Source organism: Equus quagga, chromosome 2 (genome assembly GCF_021613505.1).
Source record: "Equus quagga isolate Etosha38 chromosome 2, UCLA_HA_Equagga_1.0, whole genome shotgun sequence".
In the NCBI taxonomy this organism is placed as follows: domain Eukaryota; kingdom Metazoa; phylum Chordata; class Mammalia; order Perissodactyla; family Equidae; genus Equus; species Equus quagga.
In genome coordinates, this window is record NC_060268.1 from 156,835,764 (window position 1) to 156,850,746 (window position 14,983).

Here is a 14,983-nt window from a genome sequence, read left to right on the forward strand (position 1 = left end):
ATACCCCCACATTGCACCCTGGCAGCTGCTCTTTTCTTTCATTTTCTGGAGCTTGATACTCGGAGAACCAGCTCTGGCATCCCTGATCTGTCTCCCACACAGACCTAGGCACACACAGAGAGGTACTTTTTCAAAGACTCATTGAATCTATGATTGCAGCTCTGGACCTGGCAGAGTCATCATTTCTGGCCCAGAGGTGGCCTGGGGAAGTGTTACCAATGACTCTTGTTAAGAGCTATGAGCTCCATGTCTGAGAGCTCCGAGGACCAGCTAAGAGCCTCTTCTTGCCCCTTTCCCTGCTTCTGTCCTCCCAGGAAAACCCCTCCCGAGACAGTGATGGGGATGGCTGACAGGCATGGGTCCTTAGGCTGAAAGCAGGCTAGAGTCAGAGCTGGTGTCCCATTTGCTGTATCTCCCAGCCGCCCACTAGCTGGGGCAGGGCAGGGGAAGAGGGGCTGACCCCAGCAGACTCACTCTCCAACATACATTTTTCACATGCAAGTTAAATAAATACTTCAGTCATTTAATAGCAACTAATACACAACAACCACCTTCACTGACACCCTTGACAGACCTCAGCCCCAACCCTTTCCTCCCCGCCCCCACCTGGGGTGCAGTGGAGTCCCTGGCTGCCTGGCCAGCTTGCCCCGCAGGTGCTGGGGTCTCAGGAGCACCTCTGCTGGACTGGAAAAAGCCCCCCACGGCCAGGGAACCCCCTCTGGAACCCCAGTCCGGGCCACTAACAGACCTTCCTGAGAGTTAAGAAGACAGACACCACAGCCAAGTGGAATACAAAAATAGAGCCTCTCTTTTGTTTTTTAAAAAAACAAACAAAAACAAAACAAGAAAAACAAAAAAACCCAACAGCAAACAATTATCAACAACGAGAACCCGGGGCTCCCCCAGCTCCTCCCCAGCCTTCAGTAGCGCAGACCTCGTCTTGCTCGAGTTTCTCTGTCTGTGCTCCCATCAGACGAAAATCTCTGCGCTGGGGCCGCGGGGAGGGGCCGGGCAGGCCCTATCGGGGCTCGGGGGCCCAAGTCCTCTGGCTGCCGCGCAGGCTGCGCGTGAAGGGCGGGTAGTTGAGGAACTCGAAGCGCAGGCTCTGCTCGGTGGTGTGGTGGCCGCGCGGCAGCCGCTTCATGAAGTGGACCTCGCGCTGGTGCTGCCGCGTCTTGGAGCCCTTGCGGGGCCGGCCCTTGCGGGTGAAGGCCATGTACCAGCCCTCGTACTTGGCGTTCTGCAGGGCCGTGTAGTTGTTCTCCAGCACGATCTCCGTGAAGACACAATCCTTGCCCTTGCCGTTGCTCTGCAGGCATGGGGGCCAGACACGGCGTTACTGGGCTCTCTCTGAGCCCCCGCCCTCCCCCGCCAGCCAGAGGCAGAGGGCAGGCGGCCCCAGACAGCAGGTGGGCACCCCAGCAGATGGCAGGGTGGGCAGGAGCTGCGGCCCCACCCCCTGCCCGGGCACCGGCTCTCTAATCCCTCACAACCCGCAGCCCACCCGGCAACTTCCTGTCCTCCTGGGCAGCAGCGACACATGGTTGTCTACCGAGGGGCTGGGCCCCAGGACAGAGAGGCAGAGATGGGGCCCAGACCCTGCCTGCCCTGGCCTCCTGCCCATCAGTCTGGCCTGAGCTGCTAGAATGCATTTCCCCACCTGCCCTCCTCAGGCCCTCAGGACTGGGCCTCCCGCCCCCAGGGCAGCCACCCTATGGGGGAGGGGAGGCCTTCCAAGAGTTGCAGCGCCCCAAGGCCCCGAAGCCCAGGAAGCAGGGAGCTCGAGGCTGGAGAGGAGCCGTGACTAATGGGGCCATTTCAGAGCTCGGCCTAGGGGCTGGGCCTGCGGCTTACTGAACATTCCAATTGCTGGTACCATGTAATTGGACATAATAGCAAAGCAATTTGGCGATTTGTTAAAAAGATATATGGAATTTACCAACCCCCCCAGCCCCTTCCCTAGCCTTCCTTCTTCCTCCTTTGCCTTTATAGCTTTTCATCTCTCAAGCAGTTTCCTTCTCCCTCACCTCCTTGAACCCCCCACTGAATCATTAGGTAACCCCAAGGTGGCCCTGTGTCTCTCTGCCCACCATGTTGGGATCCTGGAGGAGCTCAGCCAGTCCAGCCCACCTCCCAGGCCCCAGGGCCCCCTTCCTTCTGGGGCCTCACCTTGGCAATCAGCTTCCCCTTCTTGTTCATGCAGATGTAGAGGCCCGTCTCAGCTCCTCGGACTCGAACCCGGCTCCCAAAGGTATCTGTCTCCACAATGAGCTTTGCTGTCGAGGAAGGTGAGGGGACGGTTATTGGAAGCTCCCTGACCCCCACTGTTCCATGTCCTCACCCCAGCTGGCCCACAGACTTATCACATCCCAGCAGCAACTGCTCCAAGGGCCAGATACCCAAGACGTGGGCTCCAGTCCCAGCCCAGCTACTAATATGCTGGGCAACCCCAGGAAACATCAAGTTCCCTTTCTGGGCCTCAGGCCCCTCACCTGGGTTTACCAAGGGGGATAGACAAGATCATGGCATACAAACTGGGTTCTGCAAAGGGGTCTTGGGACCAGCAAATTGAAAAGACCCTCTTTAAAAACCAGACAGTAATGACTTTTATGTCAAGGCTTCATGACCAGAGTTTTACTACTAATCAAAAGATCTCTGAGGATCCTTCCAACTCAAAATATTATGTGCACATGCCTCACAGATCATTATAAACCTTGGGGTGCAGTGGTGACCTCCAGTCCAAGCGTGAAAGCACTCTCTCCTGTTTCTGGCACCTCTAGTTCTAACTCACAGCCTTGGCCACTCCCACACCCCTACCCCTGCTCTGCTGAGAAGGCGACGGGGATGGGGACAGCTCTCCCTACACATAGCCTATAGCCAGCTTCTTTCCCAGAACCCCCCAGCCAGGAGGTTTCTGCCTCTTCCCTACAGTCCCCAGTCCCAGTGTCCAGAAATCAACACCTCAATAGCCATGTCTGTTTCAGACTCCATCACAGCTGGGTTTCTCACCCTAGTGACCAAAGACTTTCTGCGGGTGAGGAGGGGAGAAAATCAGGTGTGCTGGCCTCTCAGTCTGGACAGCCAGGAGACAGGGAGCTGGATTCTCTGCCTTCTTCCCCCTCCCCCACCCCTTAGACAGCCAACTTGCCACAGAAGCCAAGGTCCCTGTCCACTCTCTGCATAATGCCAGCCACCCTTGGAGCCTGTCCGCAAGAAGGGAGTGAGGGCTGACGTATCTGTTTGGGATGGGACAGAAGGGGCTAGGACTTCAGAGCTGCTTCCCAGCCTGCTCGGACAAGGTGGCACCTTTTCTGTCCCTGAAACTAATGGGGGTGGGGGCTGGGGATGGGCATCCAGGTTAGCAACGTAGCCCTTACTGCCCAGCCTGTGCCTACCACCCCCACTTCACACAAGCACAGAGTTGGGACCCAGTGGCCAAGTCCCCAGTCTGGCTCCAAGTCAGCCAGGGAAAGGCATCTGTCACCTCCCCTCCCACCCACCTCCTCTTGGACCCAGACAGTCTGCTCATCCCTCTCCTGGTCTGCCTTCCAGAGCAAGGAGTGGCTGCTTCTAAGGGCCAGGAAGGACGCTGACTGGAGAATGGACAAGAGGATCCCACTCTGAAGATTCTGACCAAATGGGGCAGATTGGGGTGGAGTAGGCCCCTCTCTTCCTTCCTGGGGCCTGTAAGGAAGCAACTGGGACCTCTCTGCCATTCTCTCCCAGACTCTTCCCATCCTGGCTGCCCACCCTAAGCCTCTGCTCTGGGGCCCTCCAGCTCCTACTCCTGCCCAGCAGGCAGGAACGTGGGAAGCCTCCTATACTCGTAAAGAGAGAAGTGGGCATCAGACCTCTGATGTCTGAAGACGAGTTTCTCCATGGCCAGCTTAACCTCTTCCTCCTCCTCCAAACCCAAGGATGCTGAACCATTTGCTCCAATGGAGCAAACCCAGGAGGGGCCAGGCCTTCATCCCCTTTCCTTGGAAGCTGAGAAGGGCAGCAAGCAGCCAGTTTAGAGGGACAAAGGGATGGGAGGCTGGCCCTGCCAGCCCAGTGGGGGAGCTCGGCCACCAGGCAGGCCGCCCCCACCCCCACTGCCGAGAGTCCCCCACTCTCCTTCCTGGACCGATCTGGGGAGCTGGGGCCGCAGTTTACAGCGGCTTTCCCGCCCGGGCTTTTGGAAAGCTTAACATTTTCAAACCTCTTCTTCCACCCCAGTGACAGATTTATCCCGGGAAAATTATGTCTCCTTCTCCAGCTTTGAAGGGAAGTCAGCTACGTCGATGCAGAAAAAATGCAGCGAGACATACTCGATCCCCCAAACTGGCTCGAGAAGAGGAGAAAGTATTCAGGAAATGTTAAAAAAGGTGAAAGTAAGAAGAGTTTTAATCGCTCTGCCAGACGCGGGGGTCTCTCCAGAGATTCATAGAGAACAATCTTGAGCCTCTTTTTTAACATTTACAGACTTGCAACTCCTTTCAAACTCCACATCTGAAAAAAAGGCTCGTTCTTTTTCTGTTTTATATCATTCTTCATTTTTCTTCTTAGCTCTTAAAATGCCTCACCTTTTTATTACATTTTAATAGAGTCTTCCCCTCTCCTTTCATGCTTGTTTAACTTGGTCATTATTTAAAGGTTTTTAAACTCACAATAATCGCTCTCTAAAAACAACACCAGCCGCCCAGAGGGCTTGCTTTTCTCCTGGTACATCCAGGACTCTGGAAATTGGCCTTGTTTCAAGGCAGGAATATTGAATGTTTTAGAAATCAATCAGTCCTCAGCCTCTCGGCCGGCAGTAGCTCCCTGTCCTCAGCAGCCCGCGGGGAGGCGCGAGCCCGCTCTGACCGGCAGCCTGGGTCCCTGGGTAAGTGCGGCAGGGAGGGCCCCTTTCCAAGCCTAGTTCCCCTGTGTAATTGACCCTTCTGATCAAAGTGTTTAAGGTTCACAGCACCCCTCAAGCTGGGAGAGTTGGGGGGATTTCTCTCCCTTCTCTTTCCCACTCTCCTTTTGTGGGCCCTGGCGACATATCCTCTTTCAAGAGCTTCCCTCAAACCTGGGCCCCCTCCCCTGAACCCTTTGCCTCCACCTGCAGCAGGGGAGGGGTGTACAGAGGGGGAGGTGTAAAGGGAGATTCCTGGATTCAGTCATCTGCTGGGCAGGGAAGGGGCACCTGTGGGCCAACTACTCCCCGAGGTCCCTTGCCCAGCCCTCCCTTCAGCTGACCCCCCAGACGCTCGGTTGTCTTAACTCCTTCCGTTCTGAGCTGGGACGCCTGCAGGCCTCTGGCCAGCGCAGACGGGGCCTGGCGGGTGCAGTCACGGCAGGCCAGCCGGGGCCGGAAGGCGTGTTCCACAAGCTCCCTTTACCCCGCCGCGGTGCTGCGCGCCTTACCGAAGGGGTCCCCGTCTTCCGCCATGGCGTTGATGCGCTTGTTGGCCAGGACCTGCACGTGCTTCCCGCTGGTGCGGCTGTAGAGCTGGTAGGTCCGGATGAGGCGGCGGCTGAGCTGATCCGTCACCAGGCTCTGCTCCCTCACATGCTGTGTAAAATTAGGTGAGGACTGAACAGTTACCTTTAGGAAATTGAAAAATACACAACACGCCATTATAATGCTACTCCGCCCAGGGGCCCAAGTGGCCCCCATCGCCCTGCACCCCCCTCCACTGCCCCAGGCAGCCGGCAGGGGCTGGGGATCCCACCAACAGGTCGGGCCACCACCCCCGACCCGGGAAAGTCGAACAGACCCAACCTAGCATGGATGAGCCCGCGATGGGAAAGGATCTGGACCCACCTGTTGGGAAACACCCTGGGACTCCCGGCCAGCTCGGAACAGGGAAGCGAGCTCCCTGCCCAGCGCAGGCCCCCCGCCCGGGCCTTCCTAGAAGAGCAGGGCGCTTTTAAGTAGAGAGGCAGCGCTGCCCGACCCCTGACATTTATAAAGACAAATTTACGGAGCAAATGTTGAGAGCGTAGAGGGCCTGGGTACCTGATCTTTCGGCCAGACCCGCCGCAAGTCTCCCCAGAGAGCCGCGGAGAGGGTCCCTGCGGCAGTCACCGGGACTTCTGACAACGAACGCCCCCTGGCCCCGGATGCCCCCTTCCTCGGCGGCCAGGTGTGGCTGCCTGTAGAGTTCCCCATCCACCCCAACCTGGCTAGGCTGCGTGCGAGACAGCGCTGGACTCCGAGACCTCGGGTTCTAGACTTGCCACTCCCTGGCTGTGTGACCTTAGGCAGGGCGCTACCTCTCTGTTCCTTAGCTCCCTCCTCGGGGTAGTTCGGGGCTGGACTGCTAAGGTTCCTTCCAGCCCTGCCGCGCCGGCCGCAGGGTCCGTCCTCGTGCCCCTGCCCGACATTGTCAACTGGCGTCCCCCGCCGGCCCCCCGGCCCCCGCCTCCGCGCAGTGCGCCTTACCTGGGCTTGAAGGCAGAGAACCAGCAAGTGCAATAGCCTGTGGGAGACAAAAGCGGGCGGGAGAGAGAGGGGCCGGTGTGAGCGGAGAGGGCGCGGAGCTGGCCGGCGGGGCCGCGGGGGTGGCGGCGGTACTCACAGGCAGCTCAGCGCGGAGCGGGGGCTGCCCATGGCGCGCGGCCCGGGGAGCACGGAGAGCCCCGGCGGGATCACGCCGGCCCGCGGGCGGCCGCGGACGGACGAGCCGAGGGCAGCGGCGACCGAGGAAGGCTCGGGTGCGGGAGACCAGCGGCGATCCCGACGCGGTTCCGCGGGTACCGTGGAATGTCGAGCTCGCCGCGCCGCGCCGCGCTGAGTCGCTCTGCGCCGCTGGCGGAGCCGGTGGCCGCTGGCTGCTCAGGAGCCGGAGCAGGCGGGAGGGTAACGGGCCGGCAGGGTGGGTGGGTAGGTGGGAAGGGAGGGGGAGGGGTGGGGGCGGGGGGCGCCGCACCGGGCGCGAGGGGGGAGCGCGGGGCGGGCGGCCGGAGCCCGCAGCCCCCGGCTGGGAGCTGGGGCCGGGACGCAGCCCGGGGCGGGGGCGGGGCGGACCGGGGCGGGGCGGCCGGCGGGTCTGGGATTGGGGGTCCAGGCTAGGGGAGGGGTCTGGGGACCCGCGGGAGGGGCGGGGGCGACGAGTGTGGGCGCCTCCCCCCATCCTGGGCCGGTCCCTTCGCGCGCTCTTGGGGTCTGGGCACGCGGGGATGGGGGGCGCCTCGGGCCGCGGGCTCCGTGGGGTCCCGAGACCCTCGGCTGGGGTTTCCTGGACCGCCGGTGCTCCAGAGTCGGAAGGGCCCAGGTCTCCAGCGTGGGGCCCGGTCTGCTTACGCCTTAGGCTATATGGAGGGTCTCTGAGCCACCTACTGTGTGCTTCGGCTGGGCCTGCTCCCTGGAAGTGGCCGCTAACTCTGGAATGAAAGGCTGTGCGCTCGTCTCCCCGGCAGTGCGTGGGTGTGCGATGGGGACCCGACCCCCCCATCTTTCTGCTGAGTACCCCGCCTTACCGGTCTCCCGTGTCTCCCTCAGTCTTTCAAGAAGGCCCTGAGAGAGAGAAATGTCTCCTTTCCCCCACCCCCCGCCCCCATTATCACCATCACCCCTGCCACTATGCCCCCTCTGCCCCATACCCACACTAGCCTGAAGTTTAAGAGGAACCACGAGCCACCTATGTGGCAGAGCCCAGAGGTCCCTCTGCCACCCCTCCAAAGCAGCAGGCAGAGGGGGCAAAAATAACTACTCTCAGCTGTTTTTCCTGGGGAAGAGACTTAGATACAGGTCAGCCAGCATTTCCCTCTGAGTCCCATTGTTTGTGCACTTAACAGGTATTTACACACCTACAGTACACTAGACATGGACTAGTGCTTTGCATTAACAGGGGGAGGAGGGGAGTGTCAAAGGAGGCAGGGATTTGTCTAAGCCTTCCCCAGCCCCTCATTGCTTTCCTCTAGGGACTCTGGAGACCCTGAGCCATGGTGCATCTTTGGGAGAAGCCTGGATGGGCAGAGGTGCCCTGGGATAGATACTTCTGAGGAGCAGATGGAGCCACTGATGCCCTACCCAGCTGCTGCCTTCGCCCATGACCTCCCCTGCCCTGCTGGCCCCCCATGTCCTTGGGGTTGGGCTGGGGGGGATGAGGTGGTCCCAGGAAACGATTAGGCCAGAGGCAGTAGTCAGGCCCTTGTCCAGCAGCACAGCCAAGTTCTGCCTACCTCCCCTTTGCCTGTGCTCCATCTTCCCCACTCCCAGCCATAATGCTAACACTGAACAAAATATAGATGGGAAAACAGGGTCAGGGGACTTGTCCCAAGATCTCATCCCTCCTCAGAGAAGCAGACTTCCTGAACCCATTTGTGCCTCCCCCCCCCCCCCCCCCCCCCCCAAAGTCTGTTCACTCAGCTGGCTCTTGCCCATACAGACCTCCAGGTGAGGATCATGTCTTATGAGCTGGGAACTTGCTGCTCATGGCACATAACTGGGCAGGGTGGTTCTGCAGTTAGTATTCAATGAATGGGGAAACTGGCTCAGCACTTAGACCTCAGCCCACGCGCAGCTTCCCCAGGCAGACTTACCCTCACCACCTCCCTCAATAGATAATAACCATAAGCACCACCATTTATTGATAACTTGGATTTGCTAAAGGCTAGGCTTGCACTGTCTCCCCTCAACCCTGCTGGAAGGTGGGCCCATTATGGGACAGACAGGTGAAGCAGGCTCCAGTGCCCACAGCACAGCCGAGCCCAGCCCTTTTCCTTTATTGTGCTCCTCTGTCTTAGAGGCCTGTGGGCCACTTGCTGAATGTCTGCCTCCCCAGATGCACTTCTTCAAGCAGGGAAGATGCTCACCATCTTAACCTCATACCCTGCACATAGTAGGCACTAGAAAATGTGTATTTGTCAGCATTAATGAGCGAATGAGTGGAGAGATGGAGCACAGGGGATGGGAAGGGCCTTCTCCCCACCAAGGACCCAGCCCTCTCAAAATAGTCTGATGAGAACAGCAGGCAGCAGGACCCAGGCAGGGCTGAGGGCATCCAGGCCATCTTTGGTTGTGACTCCAGGTCTGTGCACATTAGAGTTCCTCTGGGCACCTGCCTTTCCCTGGAGTGGGAGTGGAGGCCAGAGCACCTGGTCCAACCCTGGTTTTAGAGCCCCCATAAGGGTCTGAAATCCCTGGGCAGAACCTCAATGATCTTAACCCAACCTCTCCCCTGTCCCCCAGAGGAGATGGGCACCCTAGGGCCTAACAGTGTGGAGGTCAGGATTTTAATCCCACATGTTATCCTCCACCAAGGACCCTCTACAAGACCAGAATTCCTTTACATTTGGAGAACTTATCTTGAACTGGACCTTCGTCAATTTGGAGGGACTCTTCTCATCTCCCCAAAAGTCCGTGTCTCTGGAGGGGGCTCCTGGTACTGTCCGGGCACCCCGACCCCGTGAGTGACAGATGCAAATACTCCATCGGGGCCCCAGCAGGCCACTCTCCCTCCCTCGCTTGCTCGCCTCCCGGCCAGCTCGCTCCTTCCTTTATCTTATCAAAGCCCCGTAATTACAATTGCTATTTTGTTTCCTCGAATCTGCAATCAGAGCTCCCTGGCCCTGATGAGGGAGCGCTGTCAACCTGATCGCTGAGTGACAGCCCGGCCACCTTTCCCGGCCGCCCCTACACTCTGAAAACACAAATACACACACACAAACACACACACACACTCCCTCGCCTCCTGCAAACACAAACACACACTTCTCGCCAACACAAACAGCCCCTCTTCGCAAATACGCCCTCGCGGGAACCCAAACACACACCTTCAGCCTCTTTCTAAACGCATCCCTCGCCACCCCCCGCCCGGCCCACCCCGGGCCCCTCAAATCCACACCAGCCGGGACTGCCGCTCGCTCCAACGCGCGCCTCCTGCGCCCGGCGTTCAAAGCGCCGCGGACTCTCAGCCGACCGTTCAAATGCAAATCGCCGAGACCGCGTTAAGCACTTGGGCCCCCGTCTGGGAGTTGTCCCCCTTTCGCCCCCAAATACACGACTGCCCCTCCTCCAGCGGTCTGCAAACCCCTGCGTACGCCCTCATCCCTTAGCGCTCTGAGGCCAAAGTGAATTGGCAGCACTCCTACTGTGCGCTGAAGGGGCAAAAAGGGGGATCCAGGAGAGGCGGGGATGGGGAAGGAGAAAAAACAATTCCCAGCTCTGTCCGCGGGGCGCCCCATCGGGCCGGGAAACTCCTGGACGAAAGGGCAGATGTGGATTGGGCCCCCACTGTGGGCAGGAGTGCTCGGCGCCGGCCCGGGCCGCGAGAAGACCCACCAAGAAAACAGTTAAGGCTTACAATGAGCGATCAGCGGCGTGGCGGGGGGTAAATATTGGGGCGGGGCCACGCGCAGGCGGTAGCCGGGTCTGCCGGGGAGGCTTCCCCGGAGAGATGACTGCGCTGCGCTCAGCCAATCTCCCGCGCCACCAACCAAGCACGTGCGGAGGACTTTGGAGGCAATATAGGCGAGAGGAGGAAGGGAAGGGCTCTAACAGGAGCGCTTCCAGTGAATGAATAAATGAACGAACGAATGACGTCAGCCTTAGTGACTTATTCCTCGCTTTCCGCCTAAACTTCGGCTGGCCAAACCACTCGCAGGGCGCGTAGGTTCCTGCGCCGCGCCGCACGCCTAGAGCGCCTAGGGAGGGAAGCGGCAGGGGCAGCAGCACTGCCGCAGGCGGTTTCAACCTCACCCACCAGGGGGCGCCAGCCCCACCTTCCCCCTCCCTCCCGACCTTAGCCACAGGGAAGCTGAATGATTCCAAGCCCGGCTGCCCCCTCCACCCTGGTTCCCCGTGGAAGCACTTCGGGAAATTCCTCCTGGAGAGGAGAAAGACGCCTGTGACTCTGATCACTGTAACACAGAGAGGGATCATCTTCCTTTATCCTCAACTTGAGGAAAAAGGGAGGTTAAACATCGGACCTCTTTGCTCCTAACCATAGGCAGATGGGAACCTCCTCTAGGGATGTTGAAGGAGTGCTTTTCCGTGTTGTGAGGACACTCTTCCCAAAGTTTATCTCACCTGCCCGGATACCAGCCCCCTTAGGTTACCTAGGGACCCCTCCCACTTGTTCATTCATTTGCCCAGCAGCGGGTGTGGAAGGGAGTGGGCCTGGCCCCACCAGACACTGTTCTCTGTCCATCCTCAGTATGTCTGGCCCCAGGCCGTCTCAGGAGGTAACCTTTTGTTTGTTTGTTTGTTTGTGGGGCACCGAGCCCCCCATCCCCCATCAACACAGCTGCTGAACTACTGACCCCAGAGTTGGTCATATACACATTCAGGCTCACACCAGGTACATCCCTTTCTCTTCCTGGCACAGCAGCAGCCGCCAAGCCCCAGAACCACCTGACTCCAGGCACCAGAGACCCCCTCAGACCAGGCGGTGTGGTGGGGGGCAGGAACCCCTTAGCCCGGGAGGCTAAATCCCAGGGGCTCCTCTCTGCCCCCATATGCCAGGCCACCCGGATTCTGGTTTCCCTGTCACCCAATCTGGGCAGCCCCCTCCATCTGGCCCCCGGAATCAAATTTCTAAGGGCCCAGACTGGCTCAGAGACAGCCTGCAAGACTGGAAGGCGGAGCAGAGACTGGCCTCTGCCCTACCCCTCACAGGTCCTCTCAGGGCCTGAGCCCCCTCATGGGGCTAGGGATGCACATTCCTTGGGCTGCTTAAGCCACCTTATCTGCCCCCCTGCCCATCAGCCTGAGTGCTGACAGAGGCTCAGACCCCTTGTTTGGACGCTGATAACCTCCTGGAATGGCCCACCCCCACCTGTAGGGACTGGGAATGGGCTGGGTGTTGGGAGGCAGTTGGGGCCCAACCCGGCCTAGCCCTGGGGCCCTGGGGATAGCGGGACCCGCATTTCCTCGCCCTCCCCCAGGCCCAGGGCCACCCTCGGTGCTGCCACAGTGCCACCTGGTGGTCCCTTGGGGAATGCCACTCAAATGAGTTGCAAAATGAATCCCAGCTGGGAAAGAAGCCAAACAAATGAGTTGCAAAAAAACTCCACATCACTTTATTTCAACCTTTATCCAAAAATGTAAAAAGTGTTAAAAATGTGCAGTCCTGAGCTTCAGATGCTGACCTCCAACCTCAAAGGCAAATGGGGAGAGAGGGTCAGGGTAGAAGTTCAGGTCCTCCCACTCCTAGAGAAAAGCCCAGGCATGGTATAGGGAACACCAGGACCCTATGGAGAATGGGACCCCCTGTCACTAGCACCAGCCCGAGACCCCCCACTCCCACTCCTCCTCTTCAATGGAAAAGACATTTAAAATTCTTGAAACTTGTACAGGAACATGGTGCATGGCGCATGTGGCAAGCAGCTAGCTGACCTGAGGAGAGCAAACAAGGAGTTAGCAGCTAGGCCCTCACCTGCTCCTCTTGTCCCCTCCCAGACTCTGCTGGGCACCCCTTCCTCCACTCACCAAGGAGGGCTAGCGCCTGGCCCCTTGCTTCTTGGCAGGCAGGATGGGGCACAACTCAACCTCCTCCTCCTCACTCCCTTCTTCTTCGCTCTCTTCTTCCTCAGAAACGTCATTGCTTATCGTAACTGGTGGGCACACAAGCAGTAAAGAAAGGGTGGGGAGGAGAAACTTAAAGCCAGACCCCCTTCATACCACGTCATTTATTCATGCCCTGTGGTGGTAGGCTTGTATTGACCCTGACTTCTCAGAGCTTATGATCTAGGTGGGAAGAACCTCAGAGACTAAACTGGGTGACAAAGAGCCAAAGGACCCCACATCACTGGAGCTGGAGAAGCTGGGACAGGTTCCATGGAGGAGGCAGGCTTGAGTAGGACAGAAAGTGGAGGGCACATCAGGCAGGGCCTCTATGAGAGCTGCACTGGGAGATAAAGTTGGGATGGGGCAGGAGGGTCCCGTAGGGGGAGCCCTGATGGATAGTCCACCGGAGGCAAAGGAGAAGGCTCTCACCAATCTGGTGCCGCCCAGTGATCCGCACAGGGCCAGAACCTGACTTCAGGCGGAAGGTTACTGGTGGTTGGAGCTGGAAGTCATCCAAGCTGAGCTGCGAGGAAGACAAGGATGAAGGCCTGGCCTACCCCATCTTGTGATGAGTCGTAAAGTCCTCAATTCCTACCCTCCCCCACCAGGTATGTCCAGAGAACTCACCATGGGTTGGCAGGACAACTTGAGGTTGGCTACGGGGACTGCAATCTCCTGGTGGTCATGGTTCTGGGCCACGACTTCCACCACATTACACTCATCTTTGGCTCCCTCGGTGAGGCAGAGCTGGGAAGGGTACACAGGACCTCGGGGTCTCTCCAGGCGAAGGTTGACACCACAAATGGAGGCATCTACCCGAGAACTTGCCCAGCCTCTGAGGTCCCTGAATCACATAGCCAGGGGAGCCACCCATGTGGGGGGGAGGCAGAGGGGGTGACTCCCAGTAAAGGGGGTGGGGGGACGGGTAGACGCCCACCAGTTGCCTGCTCAAGTTATTCACCACCAGCCCCCTTCCCTACCCCTCACCATGGTCAAAGCCAGCACGTGCTCCGCATCATCCTCTTCCTCTACTTTGAAGGTGAAAGAGCGGGTGTGGCCGGAGAGCTCACAGCCTGGAAGAGATAACCGGAAGGGGGGGGGGGGGGGAGCACGTTTCACCAAACCTCTGTCACGTGCAACGATGGACTGACCGGCCATTTACACGCCCACTTCTCAGGAACACCTGGGGCTCTCGGCCCTGGGCCCCGCCCGGCACATCTGGGGCGGGGGTCTGGCCACCCGCTTCCGCGCGAGCTGCCGCGTGCGAGGCCCCCTCCGCCCCTACCCAAGTCATGCACCTATCTGCATTCCTGTACCTTAGCCCTACCTCTTACCGTCCCCGCACCACCCTCATCCCCTCCTTTCTTCAATACCGAAAAAAAAACTGTCCATCGTGACCGGAGCTGGGGCCCGCAGACCCCCGCCCGCCCCGGCGCGGGCTCGGCTCTCCTGACTCAAGAAGGCCAAGGCGGCGGCGGCGCCGGCGGCCATGCTGCAAGGGCCGTCCGGGAACTCCGCCCCCGACACGTACGAAGCGAGGGACTCTCGGCCGGTTCCGACCCGCCTATTAAAGGAGACGTTCGCGACAAAGGGAAGAGGGACCGAGACGTGACCGGTCCAGGGCTTCTTCGTCCAGGAGCCCGCGGCCTCTGCTCAGACCTGTGTGTCCAGACCGCAAAAGGAGGACGTAACATCACAGAAGCATGGATTTGGGGATTTATGTAAACGTCCTTGCTCATTGCCATGACCACGGCATGAGGGCGGCTCCTGCCTCCATTTTCTCTCGTTCCTCTTACCCTCTAGTGTATGTATCCACATTCACAACCCAGGGTAAGCTTTCATTAAAGGAGACTGGATATAAAAATGGGAATGCTTCCAACTGCCCCAGCAAAGGCATTTCAGGGCAGCGTTTTTCTTATAAAAGCAAAGGAAATGTGCTCAGATTTGCCTTTGCTCCAAGAGAGTCAAGAAGCCTGAAGGAAGACTTCGAATTCCGAGTATTTTCTACCCAAACCACTCCGTTCTCTCCTAGATATGTATGCTTCCTGCTCTAACCACCCTGCATCTTACTATCCGAATGGCCTACCTTCATCGAGCTTCAGATCCTGGCTGGATGCTGGCGCTTGCTAGCAGAGGACGGTAGCTCAGGTGTAGAGCTAACCGCACATTCTGGCTGACGCACACTTTCGAGCTTGTCATTCTCAATCGGCCCAAGAACATCCTTCTGCCTTGGACTCCTCTGTCTCATCATTTGGGTTACTCCCCCCATCTTTCGCCTTTTGACCAAAGAATCAAGCAAACTGTGTCACTCATCCTATTAGTTGGCTGGAACTCACTCAAACTAGCTGCACTAATCCACACTCAACTGATAACCATGGCCAAAAACGAGTCTGCTTTTATCTTTTGCCTTCAAGATCCAGTCCCTAACTTGGAACAGCTGTAAAAAGGAGGAATCCTTGCTTGTAGGTGAGGCATGAAGAGCAGGAGAAAAGGTAGGAGGCA

General features: G+C 58.5%; 2 protein-coding genes across 2 annotated transcripts; both read right to left on the reverse strand.

Annotated features, from left to right (window-relative positions):
- Nucleotides 1-1,018: 1,018 nt before the first annotated feature.
- On the reverse strand, nucleotides 1,019-6,580 carry FGF8 (fibroblast growth factor 8). The gene is made up of 6 exons (XM_046655486.1): nucleotides 6,549-6,580; nucleotides 6,413-6,449; nucleotides 5,792-5,878; nucleotides 5,392-5,572; nucleotides 2,170-2,276; nucleotides 1,019-1,309 (listed from the first exon to the last, which is right to left on the reverse strand). The coding sequence occupies exons 1-6, from the start codon at nucleotides 6,578-6,580 to the stop codon at nucleotides 1,019-1,021; spliced, it is 735 nt and encodes a 244-aa protein (XP_046511442.1).
- A 5,387-nt stretch (nucleotides 6,581-11,967) lies between these two features.
- On the reverse strand, nucleotides 11,968-13,988 carry NPM3 (nucleophosmin/nucleoplasmin 3). Its single transcript, XM_046653936.1, has 6 exons — nucleotides 13,855-13,988; nucleotides 13,469-13,554; nucleotides 13,109-13,228; nucleotides 12,911-13,004; nucleotides 12,404-12,528; nucleotides 11,968-12,310 (listed from the first exon to the last, which is right to left on the reverse strand). Exons 1-5 carry the CDS (start codon nucleotides 13,970-13,972, stop codon nucleotides 12,413-12,415), a joined length of 534 nt encoding a protein of 177 aa, XP_046509892.1. The 5' UTR covers nucleotides 13,973-13,988; the 3' UTR covers nucleotides 11,968-12,310; nucleotides 12,404-12,412.
- Nucleotides 13,989-14,983: the final 995 nt, after the last annotated feature.